This window comes from Hyperoodon ampullatus, assembly GCF_949752795.1.
Source record: "Hyperoodon ampullatus genome assembly, chromosome: 18".
Classification (NCBI taxonomy): domain Eukaryota; kingdom Metazoa; phylum Chordata; class Mammalia; order Artiodactyla; family Ziphiidae; genus Hyperoodon; species Hyperoodon ampullatus.
In genome coordinates, this window is record NC_136931.1 from 20,061,844 (window position 1) to 20,087,169 (window position 25,326).

At 44.5% G+C, this 25,326-nt stretch overlaps 1 protein-coding gene across 1 annotated transcript; it reads left to right on the forward strand.

Annotated features, from left to right (window-relative positions):
- Window positions 1-296: 296 nt before the first annotated feature.
- On the forward strand, window positions 297-21,880 carry DYNC1LI2 (dynein cytoplasmic 1 light intermediate chain 2; the record flags this gene model as incomplete). The annotated part of the gene is made up of 13 exons (XM_079723885.1): window positions 297-403; window positions 534-607; window positions 2,630-2,746; window positions 7,033-7,263; window positions 12,554-12,723; window positions 13,435-13,528; window positions 14,745-14,880; window positions 17,041-17,152; window positions 17,796-17,855; window positions 18,609-18,650; window positions 19,055-19,172; window positions 19,999-20,115; window positions 21,754-21,880. The coding sequence occupies 13 exons, from the start codon at window positions 297-299 to the stop codon at window positions 21,852-21,854; spliced, it is 1,479 nt and encodes a 492-aa protein (XP_079580011.1). The 3' UTR covers window positions 21,855-21,880.
- Window positions 21,881-25,326: the final 3,446 nt, after the last annotated feature.

Genomic DNA, 25,326 nt, shown 5'->3' on the forward strand with positions numbered 1-25,326 from the left:
GACCGGCAGAGGCCGCTAGCGCGCCCTCCACCCGGGTGGCTCCCGCTCGCGCCGCCGCCTCCCCGAGCAGGGCTGCCCCGGCGGCCGCCTGACCGCCGCCCACCTCCCGCCACCAAGTTGCCCTCACGACCCTGCGGGAGCCCGAGGACATCGCAAGCCCGGTGGAGCGCGGCGGGCGGCGCGGACCCTGCGGGGCGGGCAGGTGGGGGCGCGGCAGGCGCGGGCGGGCCGGCGGGGTCCTCGCGGGTCCTCGGCGGGCCCGGGGGAGGGCCCTCTTTGTGGCTGCAGTTGGCAAGATGGCGCCGGTGGGGGTGGAGAAGAAGCTGCTGCTGGGCCCTAACGGGCCCGCGGTGGCGGCCGCCGGCGACCTGACCACTGAGGAGGAGGAGGGCCAGAGCCTATGGTGAGACCGCGAGGCGGCCGGGCTGGGCTGGCCGGGCCGGGCCGGACTGTCGGACAGACTAACGGGCCGTCGCGGGCCAGTCAGGTTCAGGCTGGCCCCGGGGCCGACCGCTGTGCCATTGTCCCCACAGGTCCTCGATCCTGAGCGAGGTGTCCACCCGCGCCAGGTCCAAGCTGCCGTCCGGCAAGAACATCCTGGTTTTCGGTGAGCGCCGGTGGCGGGGCGTTGCCCGGGGAGCTGGGGTGGGCGAGGCGGGCGCCTTCTCACTGGTGCCAGCCTTCCTCTCCCCTGCCGCCTGCCCGGAAGGGCCTGGAGACCCTGGCTGGACAGCCTGAGAGTGGCCAAGTCCACCACGGCCGAGGTCAGGACGTTGCCCCTTTTCGAGAGCCCAGGGATGCTGGCAAGTGCTCGTCGGCACATTCCTTAGTCTTTTGGCCGCAACATCAGCTTTGCTTTAAATGTCCCTGACTTCCTGCGCTCATAGCCACGAAGTTCACCGAACTGCGGGCGTAGAGAGGGGAGGGAGTAGATAAGGTTAGCGGAGGAGGCGGGCGAACGAGGTGACTGGGGGTCGTCGGGCTGTGGGGAGATGCCACAGGAGCCATTTCTCTATCTTGATGAGCGGTGCATGGTGGGAGGGGCGCTGCAAAGGACAGCAGGCCTTGGAGTCCTCCCCGGGGACTTTTCCTACATTATTTTAGCCTTCACTGCTGGGTTACCTGGGTTAGGCCCTCAGCGTCTGTGGTCTCCTTTCCTCATACAAGTAAGGGAGTTTGGCTGGGTTCATTCATACAGGAGAGCCATTTGTTGAGTGGGTCGTTTACTGTCGGTTGGGCGCTGAGACAGCACAGACACCCCTCAGACACTACACAAGAATGTCAGTTTAGTGAGACAGAGATAGATGTGTTGGTGATTGCACTACACCATGTTGGGTATAGACAGATGATTGGGGGCACGTCATATGGCTTGATGTTGTTTGGAGTTAGGTGTTTTGAAGGGTAGGTGTTAACGTGCAGGGGCCCAGAGGGTTCGTGTTTGCAGGAACACAGAGGTGACAAGGCGGGGGGGGGGTGTTGGAAGCCACCACAGCCTCCTTGTGGAACGTGTCTGATGAGGTAAGTTTGAGGCAGATGGGGGGAAGGCTGAAGAGTCGATGCTTTTTCCTGAAGGCACCCAATTCTCAAGGGCCTTTTATTTTACCTCCGTCCTCTGATTCTCACGGGAATCACTGTGAGGGTGGTTTTCCCACTGTTTTTGAGGGGAGTGGCTGGTCTTTAGTTGATGACCACTGCAACAGAGAACAGAAGACCCTTAGAGGTCTTTGCGAACTGGGGGATCGAGGGCACCAGATCTGTGTTTAGAAAGGGGATGCTGGCAGCAGAGTGGCAGGTGGCTCAAAATGAGCAGGTACTGAAGTCAGGCTGAGTGCTCACCATGTCCACATGGGACGTGGAGGGCCTGAGTAAGGTAGTGGCATTGAGGGTGGAAAGGAGGACTTTGACCTGTGGGATGCCTTTCAGTTCTCATGTTCTGTAATTCCATATTACTAAATCCCAGGGGTGCTTAGTAGTGTTTTTTGGTGGTGGCTCTTTCTGATGTTTAAGGTTTCTTTTGTGGGGAGGGAGAGTTGTTAGCTGGGTAGAGGGGGATGAGGAGTCGCTTGGTAATTACGAAAATAGTGCTTAAGAGTTTTGCTTAGGTCTGTAATTATTTTCATAGCCCATAGTTTCCTAGCCTTCAGGGTGCTTATGAAAGAAATGTACTAAAATCAAAGGTGAATAACAGCTTCATTCTTTATGATTATGAGGCAGGATCAGACTGTTTCAGTTCAGAGTCCGTAGGCTTTAAGGTTAATTATATTCTGAAGATTTCTTGCTTTCCTTGTGGTAAAAGTTTATTTTGTGAGAAACTAGCCCCACCTTTTACTTTCACTTTTCCAGATGCGTGTCTTATAAATTATAGGTAGGGCCTGCGGGCCTGCCTTCTTCCTTTCCTTGTGAGGTAAGGATGACTGCAGTAGATTGTCATTTTAGATCTTGGAAATTGCCGCCTTTATCACCTCTCCCCACCCTGACCACTCTTACAGCAGGTCCTGCTTTGTTTATGAATACAGGTGAGACCTCAATAGCAAGCTCTACATGAAAGTTCCTTGTGTGAATGTCCAGACTCCCCATCCTTGCCTAGAATAAGTGGTACGCTTTGTCTTCTTACGTGCATCACTTATAGGTGAAGATGGTTCTGGTAAAACAACCCTCATGACTAAACTTCAAGGAGCTGAGCATGGCAAAAAAGGAAGAGGCCTAGAGTATCTCTACCTCAGTGTCCACGACGAGGACCGAGATGGTGAGTGAAGCATTGATCCATGCAAGTCTCTGACTCCTCGGTTGCCACTCCTGCAACATGCCCAGGCATTCTCAATTTTCTCTTTAGGTCTAAGAGAATTAGTCGCAGGGGAATAGATGAAGTGTATCTCTTTGTAGGACTTTACCTATTTTTCTTTACAGAGTATGTTAGCAAAATGGGGAATGGCCCTGTTACCTGCTGCTCTGGGTAGCCCTTACTTAAAAGGAGAGACTGAGGGCAAAGTTTCAAATGCACATAAAAGTAAGAAACTGAGAAGTTTTTGGACTTCCCTGGTGGCTCAGTGGTTAAGAATCCACCTGCCAACGCAGGGGACACGGGTTCGAGCCCTGGTCCGGGAAGCTCCCACATGCCGCGGAGCAACTAAGCCCGTGCGCCACAACTACTGAAGCCTGAGCCTCTAAAGCCCGTGCTCTGCAACAGGAGAAGCCACCGCAATGAGAAGCCAGTGCACCGCAACGAAGAGCAGCCGCCTGCTCGCCACAACTAGAGAAAGCCCGCGCGCAGCAATGAAGACCCAACAGGGCCATAGATAGATAGATAGATAGATAGATAGACAGATAAAATTTAATTTAAAAAAAAGAAACTAAGAAGTTTTTAAGTGCTTTGGACTTTTCTATGAGAGAAACACTTGGCAGACTGATCTGGGCACCATTGTTACTCTGCATGGTTTTAGTGGATAATCTGAAATTGATGTGGTTTAGAGTATAAAAGCTTAACAGATATTCACAAGAGAGTCTTGAGTCTTTTTGTGACAGTGTAGAAATGCTGATTGCTTGTGGGTTTTTGTTTTGTTTTTTCCCCCAGTGGAGAGAATAGAGGCCCAGAGGTAATAATGTTCTCTTAATTTCTCATGTCTAGAACGTGGATAATAATCGTTTTCTACCTTCTGGGTAATTGGGATGGTTAAAAGTGCATGGTAAAAAAAAAAAAAAAAAGTGCATGGTAAGCTCTATTATAAGGATTAGATATCATTTTAAATTGTGATAAGTACGATTATGAGTTGGATTGGAATAATGGTTTTTGGTTACCACTAGTCAGTAATACCTCCTTTGTAAACTTTTAGGCTTTGTGTTAGGTCTTGAATGGCTCTAAAGTAAATAATAATTAATGCCTAGCTTTTTTTATTTGTAGAAAAGTTACCGTGTAACCTAAGGATGAAATATCTTCATTAAATTACTTTCTTCAAATTGCGTTTACCCATTTGTACAGTAAGGACCATGATGTAGGGGTGATTATATAAGGGGGCAAATCCCACCACCTCTGGTCCCCCATTTCCTTATTGCTAAAATGAAGAAGCTGAACCCAGGTCCTTCCTTGCACCTTAATTCTTCGAGCTCCAAGAATCATTTAAATAGAGGGGAAAAACCCTTTAATCTTAACTTAGTAGTCACCTTAGAACCCCAAGATTTTATTCCTGCTCCTTCTTCCCCGGCTTCCTTTGCCATACTGAACATTCTCTGAAGGATGTGAAAGAAAGGTAGGAGGTAGACCTGGTGCTAAGGGCTCTCCTTGTGTAAGGAGAGCAGAGGCTTTCCAGTGCCCACCTAGGCCCACCGGAGTTTGTGTAGGTAGGGTTGGGACTCAGGGGTCACTGAGCTGGGCTAGAGGGCCTCATATGTCTGAGTGTTTTGCTTCCTGTCTTTGATGATTTTTTTTTTTTGCGGTATGCAGGCCTCTCACTGTTGTGGCCTCTCCCGTTGTGGAGCACAGGCTCCGGACGCGCAGGCTCAGCGGCCATGGCTCACGGGCCCAGCCGCTCTGCAGCATGTGGGATCTTCCCGGACCGGGGCACGAACCCGTGTCCCCTGCATCGGCAGGCGGACTCTCAACCACTGCGCCACCAGGGAAGCCCCTTTGATGATTATTGTGGAAGGAATTTGGGCTTTGGAGCCAGGCAGAACTGGTTCAGAACCCACTCCGGTAGTCACTAGTTGTGACTGACTTAACCACTCTACACCTCAGTTTCCTCATTTGTAGTATTGGGCAATGGTACCAATTTGTAGGTTGACAGAATGAGAGGTGGCATGTGTCAAGTGTAGCTGAGTGCTTGAGACAGGTGGTAGGTCTAGTACCCTTTTGAAAGTATATGAAACATGGTGTAGATACTCTGACATTGCTATAGCTGCTTGTTTCAAAGGGGCATAAACATATTTCATGCCAAGCATCAAAGTAACTATATTCACTTACCTTTGAGTTAAAATACATGTTAATTTTTATTTCAGATTCCTTAAGGTTGCCTTAAAAACTTAGATCTCTGCATTTATGGGATTTTTGTAAGCTGCCTACTTGCAAGTTCCTCTTTGATGAAAGAGTTGCCCTTACCTGTGGTTAATTAAACATCTTTTAGCCCCAGTATTTTTTATTGTGTGGTGTGACTAGGTTATAAATATACATTTTGCAGGCAATCACCCAGGTAGAGAAAATAGGTTCTGGCTTGTCCTTGTTTTGTGGTAGGACATGGCATGTCAAAGGACTTCCCCCTTAAGGGTTGAGGGCATCCATTTAATGCCACATGTGGTATGTGTAATCTCCATGCACGTGGGTGAGTTATATGTAGTGGGCGGTGGGAAGAAAGGCTAAAAAAAAGAACCATGTCTGGTGAGGGGCAGACATTAAAATCTGTAGACTTCAGGTACAGTTTGTTTGTTTGTTTGTTTGTTTGTTTTTTGGCCACGTCGTGCAACATGCAGGAGCTTAGTTCCCCAACCAGAGATCGAACCCGTGTCCCCTGCGTTGGGAGCACAGAGTCTTAACCACTGGACCGACAGGGAAGTCCCAACAGTGCAGTATTTTTGAAGGCATTTGTAGAATCCAAGTCAAAACCGCTATCTGAAATGCATTAGAGTTTTGAAAGTATAGCTAGATGTAGATACCTTTGTTGTGCTGTTGAAATAAAGTCATGAATATAAAATTTTTCACAGCATGTTAGTGAATTGATGGTACCCAAAAAAAGGTAGCTAACAGAAGACAGGTTTTTAAAGGGTAAGTTGCAGTTTATTGGGGAAGAAGTTAATGAAGTGATATTTTTGATAGTAGGATTTCTCCCTCATGGTGCTTTTATTAAAAAAAATTCTCAAAAAGATGTCTAAAATTTTTTTAAAAGTATATTATTAATTTGGAGAAATATCTTCTACAGTTTGATCATCCAGATATAATTTTAGAATCACATGCTTCATTAAATGTCAGCACTTGCACATTTGTCTGTATATGTTTTTAACTTTACTGTGGAAAACAAAACTACATAAAAGCATAGACTATTTTGATGAACCCCAATATATCTATCACCTGCCTTCAGGTTAAAAGTTCTAGGTCAATTTTATTTCAGCTGTACTCTCACCCTCTTCTCTTTTCACTCCACATTGGATTATTAAAGCAAATTTCAGACATTATATCTTTTTATCTGTAACTACTTCCATATGTATGTCTAAAAGATTAGGATTTTAAAAAACATTATCATATCAAAAATAAGTGTAGTTCCTTAATATTATCAGGCACCCCGTAATTCATATCTCAGTTTATATAAGTAATGAGTTTATCTTGGCATTTAAATACAAAGGTCCTGTCTCTTTGGCACCCTTTGTAGTATGTGAGCACGCTGTTTAGTGTGCCTGACACAAGAAGAGCTTGTTTAACCATAGGCTCTTCGACACAGCTTGCTGCCTCACAGATTGCTGATATCTTAGAAGAATGGATTATTTAGACTATGGCACAGTCGTCCAGGGAACATTTGTAGCTTTTATTAGTATCTTTTTTTTTTTTTTTGCGGTACACGGGCCTCTCACTGTTGTGGCCTCTCCTGTTGCGGAGCACAGGCTCCCGACGCGCAGGTCAGTGGCCATGGCTCACGGGCCCAGCCGCTCCGCGGCATGTGGGATCTCCCCGGACTGGGGCACGAACCCATGTCCCCTGCATCGGCAGGCGGACTCTCAACTACTGCGCCACCAGGGAAGCCCTATTAGTATCTTTTGATTCTTATTGAAAGCTAAAATGTCCTTCACTCTTTACTCCTCAGACATTGCTGGAATCTTTTTGGATGTGGACACAGTATATTATGGTTGTTAAAAAATTTTATAGTTTAGACAGTTCACAAGGCACCTTGATGAAGAGTTGCTGTCCACTGAGCACTTGGACCCTTTTCTGGTTAGGATTTCTGTCTCTGTTCTGTGTGGAATTCTGTGGCTGTCACCTTTAAGTTCTTCCTTGTGTGGCTCTTTCAGCTGTGCTGATGGTCATTGTCAGTAACTTAGCTTCACTTCTTTTCTTAGATCACACACGCTGCAATGTGTGGATTCTGGATGGAGACTTGTATCACAAAGGTCTGCTGAAATTTGCAGTTTCTGCTGAATTCTTGCCGGAGACCCTGGTGATTTTTGTTGCAGACATGTCTAGGCCTTGGACTATGATGGAATCTCTACAGAAATGGGCTAGTGTTTTACGTGAGCACATTGATAAAATGAAAATTCCACCAGAAGAAATGAGGGAGCTGGAACGGAAGTGTAAGTAAAACAGGATTTTCTTAATTGGAAAATTCACTCGTCTTTTTGGATGGTTCCAGCCACCTTCCTTTTCACAGTGTCAAGAGGCTGCAAAGCTTCCCTTACAGAGTGTTTGTGTTTTGTTTGCACCGTTTATTTCAGATTTGCTTTTGTAGATTCAGTAGTCAGAAAGTCTTCAAAGCAGTCTTTATCTCAGCTGTCACAGTTGAAGAAAGTAAATCAGTATTCCATATTATTTTCATTGGTTCTCTTTTATAATAAGGGTTCTTCCCTCACCCCCAAAATGTGATCAGTTCTGTGAGCCTTTTTGCTGTTCTGTTAACTCGTGGTCTGCTGAGTTAGTATCAGTGGGTGTAGAGATTTACTGGGATCTCTGCAGCTTGAGTCCATTTCCCTGTATTTCCATTGAGGTCCTATGGACCCTCTTGTTGACAAGTTTAAAGGAAGACCCACAAAAGATAAATCTTTCAGTTCCTACCTTAGTTCCTTTGGAGATACAGCAAATATGATTTTAGTTAGAAATCAGAAATTCTTTTTTTTTTTTTTTTTTCATTAAAATGAAAGGATATTTTAAGACTCAGGGCATCCAAGCCCATTTGAGAACAGAGAACTTTAAAGGAAGTTCTTTTTGTTTTGTTTTTTTTTCCTTAATGTGGTTCAGAAGCTTGTTTTTTCCTTTTCGTTGCTTCTGTGCGGTTACATCAACTTCTGTTCACTTGCCAGGGAAATGGGAGGGGCAGGGGCTGGAGCTGTGGCAGCAGCAGTGCTGTCTTGGCCAGGGCAGTCTTGGCTTAGCCTGGCTTATTTCCACGGGATGACATCATTCCCTTTAGTGAATTAATGAGGGCTTCTGGACCATGGCACACAGGACCTTCAAACTTACTGGCAGAAGGATTCAGAAATTTTGATGTGCTCTTCAAATCAGATTTCTTGCTGTGTGTCTTCCTGTCATAACTTCACTTGCTCCTGACTACATTAGCTAAAACAGGGAGTTTAACATAGAATTCTTCAGTTTGCTGTGTGCATGTGTGTTTCCTGGGACACCCACATATGCTGCAGTGATTATTATGCAGCTCAGCGCATCTGTCCTCAAACACTGACCTTTCTAGATAAAGCCTATTTTTCCCCTGAAGTAGAGACCCTAAAGACAACTTCTGGGAATAGTTCAGAGCCTGAAGAGCTGTTCTCCTTTCACTGTGCATTTACCATCGTACCCAGACTAGTGGGTTAATGCACAGGAGATTTCAGTTTCTGAACCTGTTTTCCTAGAGTTATAACCTTGTAAAGATTTGTTAAAACAGAAAAAAAGGAAGAGATTGAGCCAAGGATATTTTTCTTTCCCAGACAGGGAGGCTGTCTGCCTGGTGCCAGATCTGTTCAAGGCATTGGGGATACATACAGCAGACAAGGTGCCCGCTTCTGGGGAGCTTGTGCTCCCATGACACACTGAATTTATTTTGTGGTCTTAGTCATTGATGTTTGTGTTGCTTAGGATTAGATTGAGCTGCATGTGACACAAACCCAAAATAACAGTGGCCTAAACAAGACTGGGTTTTATTTCTCTCTCCTGTGAATGAAATCCAGAGGTAGTTCAGGCCTGGAAAGCATCTTGAGGAAGACAAGTCAAGGACCCTGGCTCCTTTGTGCTTACTGCTTTGTCATCTTTAGGGTGTGGTTCTCTTCCTCTTGGCAACCAGAGCTCCAGCTTTCACATCTGTGTTGCAGGCAGCAGGATGGAGGAAAAGCAAAGAAGGGCTGAAGGGTGTGTGCCTGCTGTCTTCCTAAGGAGACATTTCCTAAGGAAATGCAGTCTGTGTGGCTGTGTGTTCTAAGTATCAGTGCTCGGTTTGGTTGTAAGGAGGAAGAGGAGAGGACACTGGAGGGCGGCTGGTGATTGCTGGAACCACATCCGTGCCTCATGGCTCTGGCTAACCTTCTGAGAGCCTCTCTTGTGTTCACCACCTTTCCTCTGAGGTGTTTGGAATGGTACTCACACCTTTCTGTTACCCGTTAAAGGAGTGCCTTTGTTAGTGCTAGTTTTAGGTTACATTTTAATAAAGTGGTTGGCCGTCCTCTTGCTTAGAGGACTCCCACTTTCCAGATTAATTGGACTCTAGGTATTGTATTGAATGAGCAAAGAGCTGTCACCCAACCTGCTTTCTGATCCAACACCAGTGTCCAGTCTGCTGAGTTTGGAAAGCTGCTCCATGGCCAGCCAGTCTCTTTCTGGATTAGGTTCCTCAGTGGTCCTGAATCTGTGGCAGCTGCTTGGCTGCAGGGTTTGTCTGAGGGAGAGGGCAGAACAACCCCTAAAGCTGCCAGAAGGTGGTGCTTGTTTGTAGGTTAGTCTTATCTTTCCTGCTTTGTGTCTGGGGTTTCACTTGCTTATCAAGTAGAGGAAAAAGATTAGGTGCAATCTCTTGGGTCTTCTCAGAACTGTGGAACTAACGGGTGATCAATGAGGTAGGAGGGAAAAGAAGAGAAAGAGGCGGCGCTCTGCAGTCTCCTTCCCATAGCCACTCCCATCTGATGCTAAAGGGGAGCCCCTGGTGGGCTGATGGCCCCTGCTGTGAAATACTGGCCATCCCACCACCTAGAGAGAAACTGCTAATACTGTGGTATGTGTGTATCCTAAGGGAAATGCACATTTTATTATCCAGATTACGCAGTCCTCACTATGTTTTTATCATTCCTTTTCACCACCTCTGTTATGAATATTTGCTGTGCCTTCCAACTTATTTTCTAAAATGCTGAGTTATTAAAAACACATGTGCATTTCCTACTGTTTTTGGATAGCTGTAATTAAGTCATTCCTTCAGAGAATGAATAGCCTAGCCCAGGGTTTCCCAACCATTTTCATATCATGGCCTGTGTAGAATACAGCACAATTTATACAGCATGCTGGGTAGTGGAGGTTCGTGGAGCAGACTGCTGGAGCTGCCCCACCCCTGCCTTCCTTCCCACAGTCACTTAGCTTACCTGTAACCTGCTCCAGGCTCTGCCATGCTCACTGTCTTGGAAGCCTGTTTGAGTGCCTCACGTGACCTTAGGCAATTATAGATATTACCCAGACAGTTAAGCCATTGTATTTTTCATTGACTTGAAGATTTGTTAAAATGCTTTTAAAGAGAAAATGTGGGAAGACTAAAAAGAGTACATATTCTCAATTATATTTATATTATAAATGTAATTACATATGTAAATGTAATTACATGTAAATTACATTTATAACTCTAGAAAATGCAAACTAATCTGTATTTTTAAAAAAAGCAGATCAGTGGTTGCCTGGAGTTAGGGATGGTGTTGAGGAGAGGTGGGGAAGATAGATTACCAAAAGGCACAAGGAAACTTCTGGGCGTGATAGATAAATGCACTGTCTTGATTGTGGTACTGACTCATGGGTGTATTCATATGTCAAAAATACCAAATTTAGGGAGTTCCCTGGTGGCCTAGTGGTTAGGATTCCAGGCTGTCACTGCCGTGGCCCGGATTCAATCCCTGTCGGAGAACTAAGATCCTGCAAGCCGTGAGGCATGCCAAAAAGAAAAAAAAAAAAAATCAGATTTACATTTTAAACATTGCGCTGTTTGTTGTATGTCAGTCTTGGCTCCATAAAGCTAAAGTAAAGCAGATTTAAAAAAAAAAAAAGAGAAAATGTGGGAGCCTTTGATTTCTTAAGAGCCTTCAACAATCATCAGAAAACCCTTCTCTGTTTTTGTCCAAAATGCAATGCAGTAAAGATCTCTTGAGTATTCATTTATTGAATCTGAAGAAATAAACTGCACTGATGGTTAAAAAAAAAAAATCTCTTGAGTAGATTGTTTTTGTGTGTTTTTTGTTTGTTTTTGGCCACGTGGCATGCAGGATCCTAGTTCCCCGACCAGGGATTGAACCTGCGCCCCCTGCATTGGAAGCGTGGAGTCTTAACCACTGGACTGCCAGGGAAGTCCCATGAGTAGATTATTTATATTGGCAATGAAATTATATGAATGAGCTTAATTAAAGAGAAGTTGTAGAGATGAAATATTATATCTGCGCTTTAGGGTTTAGGCAGTGGTTTTTTCCCAGTATTATATGAAAGACATTGTGCTCCCAGATAATTCCAGAAGCTTATATAACAATAACCTAAAGTCTTTGTAAATTAGGACTCACTGTTTTAAAATATTTAAAACCTGTTCTGTGGGTGAAGAAGAGTACATGCACTTTTCTCTAGATTCTCTTTAATCTAGTTGTCTGTGTTTTCTCAGTGAGCATGTTGTGGATGAGAGTAAAAGTCCTTTTGGTCCTTTAGTCATGTTGTGTGTAGAATAGTAGAGCTGCCGGCTCACAGGAGCTTTAATCATCGTGTCCTTGTTCTCTGGCCTGACATGTAACCTTGAAGCTCTCAGGAAAAGGTGCAGGTCTGTAGACTTTGTGTTCACTTGCCTTAACCAAGACCATGGACCACTCTCAGCTTGAAGGCCCTCCTGTGGGGTTGCACCCATGGCCAAAATAGTGCCAAGAACTAGATGTTATATCACTCACCCCTTCTTGTGTTAGGCAGGAATAGGTCCGTGACACATGTGGCTCAGGATCTCCTAAAGATGAAACTGAGTCCACAAGAGTGAGGATGATGAGGAGATGCAGATGGTGCTGGCAAGTCCAGCCTCTCTCTTTAGCACGGACGCACCTCAGCTGTATGGAAACAGCATGTTCTTGGTAATTCAGGTGGTTCTAATGAGAACTCTGAGGAGTTTTATAAGTTGTAACCTATTCTAGTGGTCGTGTCTGTTGAAGTAACACAGTTCAACTATCCTAATATTTTGAAAATGTAAAATATGTAGGAAAAGTGTTGGGAATTCCCTGGTGGTCCAGTGGTTAGGACTTGGCTCTTTCACTGCCATGGCCTGGGTTCAATCCCTGGTAGCAGGACTAAGATCCTGCAAGCCTTGCAGCATGGCCCCCAAAAAAGTGTTTTGTTTTGTTTTTCATAGTAGGAACTATTGAAGCCTTAGGAGTTTTTAAAAACCTGTTTAATTGTTAAGAGTTAGATGCAATTAAAGATGACCAGGGGAATATCTTTACTGCTCTGAAGTTATACTGCTCAGACTGACTGAAAATGTCAGAATTGGGATTTTGTATCACCACCCCTAAATCCCTAATATTGCAGTTAAGTCAGATGCAGTTAGGAAGTTTGTCACAACTCTTTATGTTTTGTGCTTATTACTACCTGCTTCAGTTTTCTAAAGCTGGCATGTGCATTTTTTATTGTGTGTGTGTGTGTAATTTTCTTTTTCTTTTTCACCTGTAGTTGTGAAAGATTTTCAAGACTATGTTGAGCCTGAGGAAGGTTGTCAAGGTTCCCCACAGAGAAGAGGGCCTCTGACCTCAGGTCCTGATGAAGAAAATGTTGCCCTGCCTCTTGGTAACAACGTGCTGACTCATAACCTGGGGATCCCAGTGTTGGTGGTGTGCACAAAGGTGTGTGCCAGGGAATTGTACGCTTGGCTGGGTTTGGCAGTGCAGCAAATAAATAAATAAAATTCATTAAGAAAAAAAAAATCCAATAAAGAACAAACAAAAAAATGGGGGGTTTCAAAAGTTCTTTGATCCTAGTCAGAGCCACTAGATTGCCCAACTGCAGCATGTGCCATTCACATCATATTCTGTGAGAATGGAGCCCTGTGGAGTGTGCAGTGCACAGCCATGTCCAGTGGGCCTGTTTCCTGATGTGACCTTGTTTGATTCTTAGAGCAACTGTGAGGTGATCAGGGCCATCATATCCCTGCTTTATAGATGTGGAAACTGAGGCCCAGGATGAAAGAAGAATCACCAGTTGCTTTTCACTCTTGTCTATTTATTTAATTAACACTTGGACTTTGGGCTGTGGATGCCTTCTTTTTTTAAAAATTTATTTATTTATTTATTTTGGTTGTGCTGGATCTTAGTTGTGGTTGGCGGGCTCCTTAGTTGTGGCATGTGAACTCTTAGCTGCAGCATGGATGTTCATGGGATTGAACCTGGGCCCCCTGCATTGGGAGCGTGGAGTCTTAACCACTGCACCACCAGGGAAGTCCCATGGCTGCCTTCTTTGAAGCCATGATACTTTATTACTGATAAAGACAGTGTTCCCATCCTTAGCAGGCAGAGAGGCAAAAAGATGACTCCTTTCTCTTTCTGTCGTACCTGCAGTGTGATGCGGTGAGTGTCCTGGAGAAGGAGCATGATTACAGGGACGAGCACTTTGACTTCATCCAGTCACACCTACGGAGGTTCTGCCTCCAGTGTATCCTTGGGGTGCTGTGTTGGGGCCCAGGGGCACAGGCTCCCCTCTATGTGTGCTAATCCAGGCTTCCTCCAAATGGGGCTTCTTCAAAGAGATAAAGTACTTCCTGAATCCAGAATAGTTTTTTGCCAGGGTGAAATTGTATACATCAGTGGTCCCCAACCTTTTGGGCACCAGGGACCGGTTTCGTGGAAGACAGTTTTTCCACGGACCACGGGGGGCGGGGGAGGGTTTAGGCAGCAATGCGAGCGATGGGGAGTGGCAGATGAAGCTTTGTTCGCTCGCCCACCGCTCACCTCCTGCTTTGCGGCCCGGTTCCTAACAGGCCGAGGACCAATACCTGTCTGTGGACCTGGGGTTGGGGACCCATGGTATACATCATTTTACTTTCTAAAAGTTTACTGTGTTGGAATTTGAGACTTAATAATTTGTGCCTATTTTTGATTATTTTTTATTTTTAATGGTGTACATTGGTAGACTTTTGTATTAAGAAGAAAGCTGATATGTGATAATTTTATTGCAAATTATTTTTATCATATCTTGAAAATCTTTTTAAACTTTGCTTTTTTTATAGAAAAGGTTAATTACCCAACATGATAGTGTTTTGGGTGCTACAGGGTTTCCTTTATGTTTATGTTTTGTGCTGTCCGTGAGAGAGAGGCTGTGTCAGCAGACTTTTGAGTGTTGTTTCTGTAAAAATCCAATAGCAGTTGGTGCCATCATCCCACATCCTGGGCGGGGGAGGGTAAGGGTGGGTTCCACTACTTCCTTTGGGCTCTTAAGCTTGTCCAGCTCAGTGGAGGGTGCCAATAACATGTAGGTACCCAACTCTTATATGCTTAATGACCAACTTGATCACATGTGGGCATCTGTCTAGGAAAGAATATGTGTACCTTGGATATGCTGAGGGTTTTCCTGGGCTACCCTCAGAACCATTAAGTTGACTGCTTGGGACGCAACCTGATGGGTCAGAAGACAAGTTTACATGTTCAGAAATGAACTACGTGGCCCGCTATCATCAACATGCTTTATGCTTTTGACCTGCTTCTTCTGCTACTATTACCTTTTTAGTTCTTAAAATTTTAACACTTTATATTAATTGTGTGTTGATCAAAAACTGAGTATCCTGTGACTAGTACTTTGAGGATTGTGCTTGTATGTATTTGCTTTTGTCTCCTCTTGCAGTGAATTGGTTTTCCTTAAGCAGATTGATTAGATGGAGCCGCCTTGATTTACACATCAGTGAAGGAAGAGAAAAACCTCGACTTGTTGTATAAGTACATTGTTCATAAAACATATGGTTTCCACTTTACCACGCCTGCCTTAGTTGTGGAAAAGGAAGCAGTTTTTATGTGAGTTCTTTATCGGTGATGCTTTCAAACGCTTCTCTTCCTGGTACATTTGCTCTTTACATTTTATCCTTCCAAGTAAGATGGCTCTGTCTCTTTCTTATACAGCCAGCTTTCTACTACCTTGGGGCAACGTGCTTGGAGTTGGACCTCATAGGGCATATATACACCCACCTTTCCATCTCTGCTCTTTTCCAGATTACTTGCCATTCTGCTTCCAGTCTGAGGGAACTGGGTGGAGTGAGGTTAGGGGTGCTGCCTTTCTTCATGGAGAGCAAGTTGCTAAAACATTTTTGCCACTTACTGTCAACTCTGGTAGAATGCCGGCTGAGTGAGGGAGTCGCAGTATAGGGAATTGGCACTTTGAGGATCCTGGACGTTTTCTGTTGAAGCATCTGGTTTATTGGCATCCATTGGCAGGGATGACTGCCTACGCCCTCCCTCGCGCCGCATCAGCTTGGGCTTTGGCTGTACTGAACGCCTGTTGTGTTTCCGGTGTTTCACATTTGAGGAGCCACTGGGGCTGATTGTCCTGGGCAGAGACTTGGATACCTGTTAGTCCTAATTCGTGTCATTCTCTCAGTGGAGAATGGTGGGTGTTGTGCATGCATAAGTAAATGTTGAAGGTGTGGTCTCTGAGAGGACTTGTGCTAGTATCATGTTTTTAGGCTTAGATATCCTCTTAAGAAAGAATTACAGTTCGTTCAGCAAATACTGAGCACTTCCTCGGAGACCAGGTTCTATGCTGAGGGCAGAAATGAATGAGATGTGGTCCCTGCACATGGCACTTTAAGGGACACACACAGCGAGGGGGGGGTAGGGCAGTACTGGGGTAGTAGAGGCAGTGTGGCAGGGCGAGCAGAGGAGTGATGCTGGGAGGGTGAGTGCTGCGTCCCAGGCAGGCCAGAAGGAGTGGAAGAGCGGGAGAGTCTGGGAGAAGACTGAAGGTGTGAAAGCCGAGAGCTCTCGGGACCGAATAGGCTGCCTCCTCAACATTTAGGGAGAGCCTCACTTGGGCTCTTCCCAGACAGCAGACATAGAGACTTAGACTGATTTTAGAGAATCGTTGTCTAGAGCAGTCAGGCCAGCACCAAAGCCACAAGCTCTCAGTGAGTGGTATGCTTTTGGAGTCAGTCAGTGCCCAAATCACTTGTGATCCTGAGGAGAAGGAGGATCAGGGAGACTGGATGTGTTCAGGGCTGGTCTGGAGTGGAGAAGAAGCTCAGAGCTTCTGAAGGTGACACGAGTCATGGCAGTATCTTGGTCATGCTCTGTCCCTTTGCACCTTTGGTCCTGTTGGTAGTTGCCTGTTGGGGAGCCGGTGAAGTCGTCGGAGCCATTGGGGTGGGGAGCCCTGGCTAAGCACCTTCTTGGTTCTAGAGCTGTGGAGCAGGATTTGGATAGAGAATGAGAAGCCTGTGGGAACGATCAGTTGCCATCTTTTAGAGCTTCTAGATAAAACTGTCATGTAGGGCATTTTACAATTGTTCCTTACCCTAGGCTGCAGCTTAGCGTAATGGAACCTGGGTGCCATCCTGCCCTGCAATGTCAAGCTGGGCAGCTCCCACATAGGATCCTCAAGAACTCCTTGTGTCCCTCTGGTTTGAGGCCCAGGATAGTGCAGGTCCTGCTACTCCCCTTGGCTCCAGGGTACATATACACACATCAGTAAAATTAACCAATCCATAAGAAAACTGTTGTCAGAAAGAAGAGTTCTCAGAGAAACAGCTCACAGGGGTGTCTTCATACCAAAGCCCAGAGAAACAGCCCTATCCTGAGCTATGTCCTATGTGTTGCTCTGTATTCTCCACTCTGTCAGAACAGGGCCCCATTGTGTCCTTGTTCTTCTCGGCAGAGTTATGGAAAAGCTCTGAACACTTCCTGTGGGTCAGCATGTATAGTCAGTAAGATCTCGCTCTGGCTCCTTAGGCCTTGGGCCTCATGAACTCAGTATGGAGCAGGACCTGTGAGGCTGAGCTGATGGACTACATTCGCAGTGAATATTGGCTTGTCTGCCAAAAGCTACAAGCCGGCCCAGCAACTGCAGACCAGAACTTGTGGGAAAGGATCTCAGCTGGGAGTCCTCTCTAACCCAGAGTGTGCTGAGTATTCCATAAGGCAGTCCCAGGAAAAGCAAGTCAGTCTCTGTGTCTTTGCCTTTAGACCTGCAGGCTGGGACAATGAAAAGAAAATAGCTATTTTACATGAAAATTTCACAACCGTGAAGCCAGAAGATGCATATGAAGACTTTATTGTGAAACCTCCTGTGAGAAAGGTACCCAAATCAGTCACTTTAAGAGTTGCAGGTGGGGAATTCCCCAGCGGCCCAGTGGTTGGGACTCTGTGCTTTCACTGCCGAGGGACTGGGTTCGATCCCTGGTCGGGGAACTAAGATCCCACAAGCTGCGCAGCGTGGCCTCCCTGCCAAAAAATAAAGAAGTAGTTGTAGGGTTTTTTCATGGGAAAAGAAACTTATAAAGAAACAAGTCTCACACATTGAACCATTTGGGGGGGTAAAAAAAAATAATCCAAGGGCCTTTTAGAAAAAGTCTTTAGATGAAATCGTGTTATGTAATTGGCTCCGGGTGGCACAGCATGTGTGATGGACTGCCACTGCTGCCTCTGGATTACTGTGAGTAAATCCACTTGCTCCTGTGATCGCCTGCAGACCCGGATCTGGGAGGTATTGTTTAGAACCTGCCAGACTTAAAAATGTCATTTGGCCATATGCCAAGGCTGGTCTTGGAACAGGGTCTTTGCCAGGCTAGAAAGACTTGACCTCTTCAGTCTCTGCAGGGACTCCCCAAACCCATGTTGAGACTTGAGCACAAGATTCTCCTTTCAGCATGAATTTTGACAAGTAGTTTGGGGTGTTCTTGGTCTATGACCACGAATGAGTGTGTCACTTCACTTCACAGCTGGTCCACGACAAAGAGTTGGCAGCGGAGGATGAGCAGGTGTTCCTAATGAAGCAACAGGTAAGAAGACCAGTGAGGCCAGAGCAGAGGCCTTCTCACGAATGAAACCACCACCCTGGCATGAGGTGGGGGTATCACAAAGAGCTTGCAGGGACAAAGGGGTTGCCACCAGTTCTTGTTCTCTCCCATTTCTAAGATTGGTACAGGGTAGGGGGCCCCTCAGAGGATACCCTTCCTGCCTTGCAGATTCTCCTACAATGATAGGCTTAGTATCTCATTAAGTACCTGTTCTGTCTGCAAATGTAGATTTTCTGGCATAGTATTTCCCATGTTGACAGTTTACTAAACGCCCTGACCTCACTTCCGTTAGTTCACATAGCCCCACACAGCCCTGTGCGTGAAGGCAGGTGAGCTGATATACACGTTTTGTAGGTGAGGAGAGTAAACCCAAGCTGACAGTTCAGAATGCAGACCCAGTCCCACCTTTCTGTTTCACTGAGAGTGTTGTTAGACACATCACGGGTTTGCCTGATGATGCAGGCAGGTCAGCAGGGGGCCGTTGATGTTTTTTATTGCCAGCTTCTCCTTTTCTGCTCTCCTTGCTGCTTTAGCTTCAAAACTGGTTACTGGGAGTATTTTTTGTTCACCGTATACCAAATTGCTCAATTTAAATATTTTGCATTTATAGTGTAGAACCTCTGACTTGGTTGTTGTTAATGGTGCCCTCTAGTGGAATACTTGGAAGTGTTTCTCCGGACCTTCAGTGCACTCTGCAGGCCTTGGTTAATGGTCGGTGTGTCCCTCTCTTTGCAGTCACTCCTTGCCAAGCAGCCAGCCACACCCACGAGAGCCTCCGTGAGTACCTTAAACTAAACAGAGGGTCAAGGCCCAATGTCATGTCTTCAAACTTTATACCATTATTTGTGAGAGCTTACATTTGTGTGAGCTTTTGTATATTCAGAGGGAATTTGGTCCCCCTAAAAGCCCAGGGCCAGGTACATGGTAGGAACTCAGAAAACGTCTGATGAAGTAATACAGCTCTGGGAATTAGAGTCAACAGGTTTTGTTATCTTGGTATCTCTTCTCTCAGGAGAAATTGGGATCTAAAAAAGGGACTGAGCTGGGCACAAACTCCCATTCCTGCCACCCTTCTCCCTAGACTGTGACAAATACCCTGCAGAAGCTTGTCTTCATTTTTGGGATATGTACTTTCTGTTATTTTTATGCCTGTGTGTGACTTGGGCTGGTTTTGGACTTAGGAATCCCCTGCAAGAGGACCCTCTGGCTCTCCAAGAACCCAGGGCCGGGGAGGGCCAGCCAGCGTGCCTAGTGCCTCCCCAGGCACGTCAGTAAAGAAGCCGGACCCAAACATCAAAAGTATGTATCCTATCTCTTTGGAGAGTGGTTTAGTCCTAGGCCTCATTCCTACTTTAGGGGCTGAGTAGCTGGGTTTGGAAGGTGGAGACTCAAGGCAGCTGAGCTGTTTTCTTTCCCAAGAAGGGCTGCTTTCCACTTCCTCTTTCTGAGAGAGGGAGTTCATGGTTGGCAGAGACCAAGGCCTGCTCCTTTGTTGGAATTGGTGGCCCTTGCACCTGGCTTTGTTTAAGACCCTGGTTAGGCCTCTATATTCAGAGAAGAATACAGCATAAGAAGTCACTTTAAAATGTATAATTTGAGTTCTCAGTTTTGTTGCTTATTAGGTTTATATTATTACCATTTATGAATTGTCACTTGTTTTGTCAAGCTCAGTTACTTACTGGTTTAAGTAGCCCTCACCCCAGTGACTTAATAATACCCCAAGATGTTGGCTGCAGTAAAATCCTAAAATTATATTTAATTCTTGCATGTTCGATGACTGTCTTCTATTCTGAATGAGAGCTTTTCACAGCAGCTTTGGAATGTTACGGGCTTATAAAACTTTGAAAAACACTGCCTCATGGACAGGGAGATGATGTGGAGCACAGGTTATCTATTATGCCTCTGAACAGGTGGGAAATCTAAACAGGTTTCCACTTACTAATTATGCTAACACATAATCAGCCTTAGCAGTGGCAATGTATAAGGCATCATAGTGAATGACTCTGCTCAGTATCCTAGGAGGATCATAACCACAAATGGATAATTCCAAGCTGAAAAATAGTTTGTTGCTGTTTAATTGAGTCATTCAGTTTGTGTGATGTTTTTTTTCTTAATGTTTCCTTAGATAATGCAGCAAGTGAAGGGGTGTTGGCCAGCTTCTTCAATAGTCTGTTGAGTAAAAAAACAGGCTCTCCTGGAAGTCCTGGTGCTGGTGGGGTACAGGGCACAGCCAAGAAGTCAGGTACTGAAGGGCCCCCAAAGATTTAGGACCCTTGTGATCGGGGAGTGCTGGAAGGTTGGGTGGTGGACAGGAGTGTCTGCTTTCACTGACCTGCAGACCCCTTGATGTTCTGAACAGATTTCCACCTTATACTGAGCAGTATACTTTACAGTAGGATTACCTTATTACCATGTGTGTTTCTTGGTACATTTAAGGTGGGATTTATGTATATTCAGGCTCTCAAGAACTGACTGTTGGGTGAGTTGAGGTAGATCCTAAACATTAGGCTGGCCAAAAAGTTCGTTCGGGGGCTTCCCTGGTGGTGCAGTGGTTGAGAGTCCGCCTGCCGATGCAGGGGACACGGGTTCGTGCCCTGGTCCGGGAGGATCCCACATGCCGCGGAGCGGCTGGGCCCGTGAGCCATGGCCGCTGAGCCTGCGCGTCCGGAGCCTGTACTCCGCAGTGGGAGGGGCCACGGCAGTGAGAGGCCCGCGTACTGCAAAAAATAAGTTCGTTCAGGTTTTTCTGTAACATCTTACGTAACGAACTTTTTGGTCAACCCAGTACATGGCCTGGGTGTAGAAGTTCTGCCCGTTGGAAGTCATGGTCTGGAGTGTACCACTGACATTTTATTTAGTCTGTAATATCCTGTGTTGCTTTATAAGGATTTTGCTCACTCTACTGCCTCCAGTCTTGCCGTCCGCTGCCTGTGAACCCTCACTGCCTCACTGGAGGGTCGTCATTTTCTCCTCCATGAAGCTCCCCACCCTTGTCCCACATAGACATCTCTGTGACAGCCCACCCATCTGTTCTTCCGTGTGGGCACATAGGGCAAGTCTGTGTCTTGGAGGTCTCTGAAACAAAAGAACCAGGTTCCTTGGGAATTACAAATTTTCCCAGAAAGCTTGAGGCCATTTCCAAAGGGTTTTAATTTTCCATTGGCTATAAGGAATATTAATACAGTATTTTCCTTAATTGGTGTTTTCCAATCAAAGGAAACCCTCAAGAAATCACTCCATCGTCAGGTCAGCCTGTGCCTTCAGGTGCTCTGGAGTTCTTGGAGACTCAGAGTCTGTCTGATCTGTTGGCCCAGGCTATAAACTGGTACTCCCTGGGAGGAAATAGGGGTCACTCCTAGGCCCCCGTTAGTGTTCAACAACAAAAAATATGTGCACCAACTTTGTGCTGTATCGAAATGGCCAACCTTAGTCTTATATTCTTATTGAAATACGGTGTTCCAGGATATCCATGTGAGTCAGTTGTAATTAGTAACAAAACATAAACACCTGTTCTGTCTGAGGCACAGAAAGTCGTTTGCTGCATGCCAGAAACTCAGATACCACCTCTAGGAAGATGGTGATGAGAGTGCATAGGGGTGAGAGGGTTTTCAGAAAGGCCTTTGTGTTTGGCACAAAGGCATCCCCAGGCAGGGGGCAGTAATGTAGTCGGGGAGCCCAGACCTGTGGCATTTGGAATTAAGAAGGGCTGAATTAGAGTCTGTCTCCTTATAACCACTGCAATGAAAAAAGACTTTCCTCATTCTTATTGGAGTTATTATCACCAAAAATGATTATGGAAATCTGTATAATTTTAAATGTTACTTAAAAAAATTTTTTTTTCTGCTCTCATCACTGCTGCTTTTTTTTTTTTTCTTTAAAGGACAAAAGACTGTGTTGACAAATGTTCAGGAAGAACTGGATAGGATGACTCGAAAACCAGACTCCATGGTAACAAACTCTTCAACAGAAAATGAAGCCTGATCCTCCTTAAAAATTGCATATGTAAAATGACCAAATAACTATATTGATCTGCTCTAAGACCAGGATTTTTCTGATATGGCACATGCTATCAGTTTTTTGGGGCAGGGGAGATGAACTTAAAAAAAAAAATACTTCATTGGCTTGTCCGAGTGTGAAATGCACCTTTAGGAAGGTTATGTGTCAGACCCCTTTGTGAAGGATAACCCTTGGACTCTCAGGCATGTGGCTCTCTGATGGGCAGCAAGTGCAGCTGGGCTTCTTGGGGAGGGAAGGTAGATGGAGAGAAAGAGGGCCCACTTACTTTCAGGGTGGAGCCAATGAGACCAGGAAGTCATTGATCAGATGGTAGCTAGTCTGACCAGTTGCGTGTTAACAGATTCACTTGTTCTTGGGAAGCAGATTAAGTAGCAGAAAGTCCAGGAAAGAGAAAGACTGAAAGGAGGAATGAGAGAAGTGTTGGTAGGGAAGCTGAATGTTGCGGAAAGTGGAGGAGGAGGAGGAGATGAGCAGTGTTAGTAAATACAGTGTGTTCAGTAGAAGTCGAATAATCATTTTTAAGACTTAAAATCAGAAGCATTTCCAAACTAAACACTAAGCAAAATGGGAATTGGACTTGTTCTGAATGCATCTTTAACTTATGAAAGATGTGTTAAGTGTGGGGATGCCTGAGTCAGGTGGAGCCGGTATGGGGGTGGGGAAGATGGCAGCTGCCCAGGACTCACGTGCTTAGCCCAGGCCATGTCCTCGTGGGAGATGTTGGGCTCCACGCGTGTGCGTCGTGGGGTAGTCACTGTGGGGTATGTTTAAAGTCAGCAGTTACAAAATTAGTTTACTTTGAATTGTGTTTTCTAAATAGCTTCTGCTTTGTTTTTAAAAAAAATTTTTTTTTTTTAACTACCACAGGCTGGCCTACTAGTAGAGAATGGGTGACCAACCTCTCATTTTACCATAATGCAGTGTGCTACAGAAAGTTTGAAGGAGGTTTTTAATGTAAATACACTCCAGTTAATTGGCTTACACCAGTCCCTGCCTTATGGTCATTGGAAACCTTCGTGGAGTTCCATTGATGCACAAGGGTTTTGTCCTAGCTCCCTGGTCTGATCAGTGCTATCAGATGGACAAATAAGTGTGAATGTTTTATATTGAAAATGGAAATTTCTCTTGTTTTATGTTTTTCATAAACTGTAGCATTTTTTTCTTATGGAAATAAGTGTTTCAGGTGTCTCCATTTAGGGCAAATTCATGCACATTGTCATGTCACAGCATCATCCTGGAAGTGACTTCTGTGGATTTAAAATGGCACTTTTAATTTTATACATGACACAGAACATTGAAATGCAAACACTACCATTAATTTAATATATAAAACATTTGTTGTCAAATCAAGGGAAAAACTACAGTTCACTTATGTGGAATTTACTTTTTTTATATGAATGTTTGTTGTACTGTGTCTAAGCATAACTTCCCTAATGTCATTACTTTTACATACCAGATTTGACTGACCACTAACCATACTGGGCATAACTTAATATCATATGTTATATAACAAGACTCTAAGACTGTCTTGAGTTGCTTTTCTGTAAAGGTCTGAACACTGTTAAGGAGAAAGCTGAGTATTTACTTGCCTTTCTGACAAACAAAAATGTGTTTCTTGTGCCAGTCATATTGTTGAAAATACACTTTTCCCCCCGCTTTTTAATTCAGTTTTTTTTTTTTTTTAATGTGTTATGGCTTCCAGTTACCAGATTTTCCAGGTAATGACAGTAAACTGACTTGGAATGATGGTTGTAGTATAATGACCAATAGATGCCAAACAGCTTGTGGCCCCACGAATGATGGGGTCACTTAATCCCTCCATAGCAGCTGGCAGGGGCAGGGGGCACAAAATGAGTGACCTCAGAAATAAGAAAGAATTCTTCGAACGGCACATGCCTAAGAGGGATACAGTGTGATTTTAAATTTTAATGCAAAACTTTACTTTTTGTTTATTTTTTATCATTTAAACTGATAAGCACTTTTTGTGTCAATATAAAATGTACTAAAACCGAAGAAATGCTAAGACACCTGTCTTGTGAAGGAAGGTTTCTTGGAGATCACTTTAGTTTCTCATAACAAGTGGATACTCCTAGGATCAGAAGAAACTGATGTATAGTGTCATGTGCTCAGTGGTTGCCAAAGTCTACCAACTTTGGGGAGCTGCAGGGTTCTTTTTGGGGGGGGTGGGAGGGGGGAGCATATTTTTTGTTATTTTGGGATTTTCGTGCATTGGAACCAAAGGCCAAACAATAAACAGCCTTTACTTTTTAAAGTAAAATTCATTTCATTTGCAGAATACACTTGTATGGTAGACTTTTTGTTTTTTTTGTTTTTTGTTTTTTTTGGTAGACTGTTAAAGATAATTTTATGACTATTTATGTACATTGTAGTGGTTACGTCTGCTGTTTGTCTTTAAAATGGAAAAATCAAAGAAATAAGCCCAACCTTGAAGATAAGGCCACGATAAAGGCCATGAATTGGTCTTTCCTAAAAATGCAATGGGTATGCTGCTAGAATTATTTAATTTTGTTTGCACTTTTTTTTTTTTTGGATTGGCATTTTTAAACCAGTATTTAAACTGAAGATGTGTTTTATTAGTTTAACAAAGTTGAAAGTGACTGCTCTGTACATCATGACCTTAACAATGTTGATGCTGTAAGTGAAAGTTCACTGTTGTCTCTATACTAGGCTTATTGGTGTTTTTAACTTAAAATTAGGACTGCAGATTATTCTCCCACCAGCCTTAGTCCAGGGGTGTGGCTCTATCCAGATGCAGTATGCAGTCATGTGGAACCTTGCTTTCTAGTGCTGGAAAAGATGTCTCTAATTACTGGCTTCAATAAACACAAATCCAGACTGCTTACAATTTTTGGTGACTTTCTTTATGATAAATCATCCCACTGGAGATACACTGAATTGTCTGCTAGTCATATAAGGTATCTACCATGTAGCTGAAAATGTATACCTCTCTCATTTGAAATTATCAGAAATTCTGTTAAAGAATATTTTAAAACCATATTTTGATATATGTGGAGTTCCAGGCTGTAAGTAAAGTACAAGGGGTGTGAGTTGTCCAACATATTTTCTTGTCTATTAGATAAGTTCTTGATTATCTGAATTGGGTAAGAAATTTTCACTTAACTAATTTAGAAGCCTTGAGGATTCATAGAGGAATTTCAGAGCAGCTGTACCATAATGCTTCTCACCTGCTGAAATGGGCAACAGTAAAGTATGTTTAAGAAAATCGGACACTTTATATTAGAGATGAATTGTGTTTCTGATTATTACACTTTAAGCATGTTGAATTTCTGTTCTTTAAAGCTGATTTATTACACAGATTTTCTCCCCAACTTTTTATTTTGAAAAATTGTAAACCTACAGAAAAGTTGGGAGAGGAATATATTGAATACCCATGTTCTTTTACATAGATTCACCA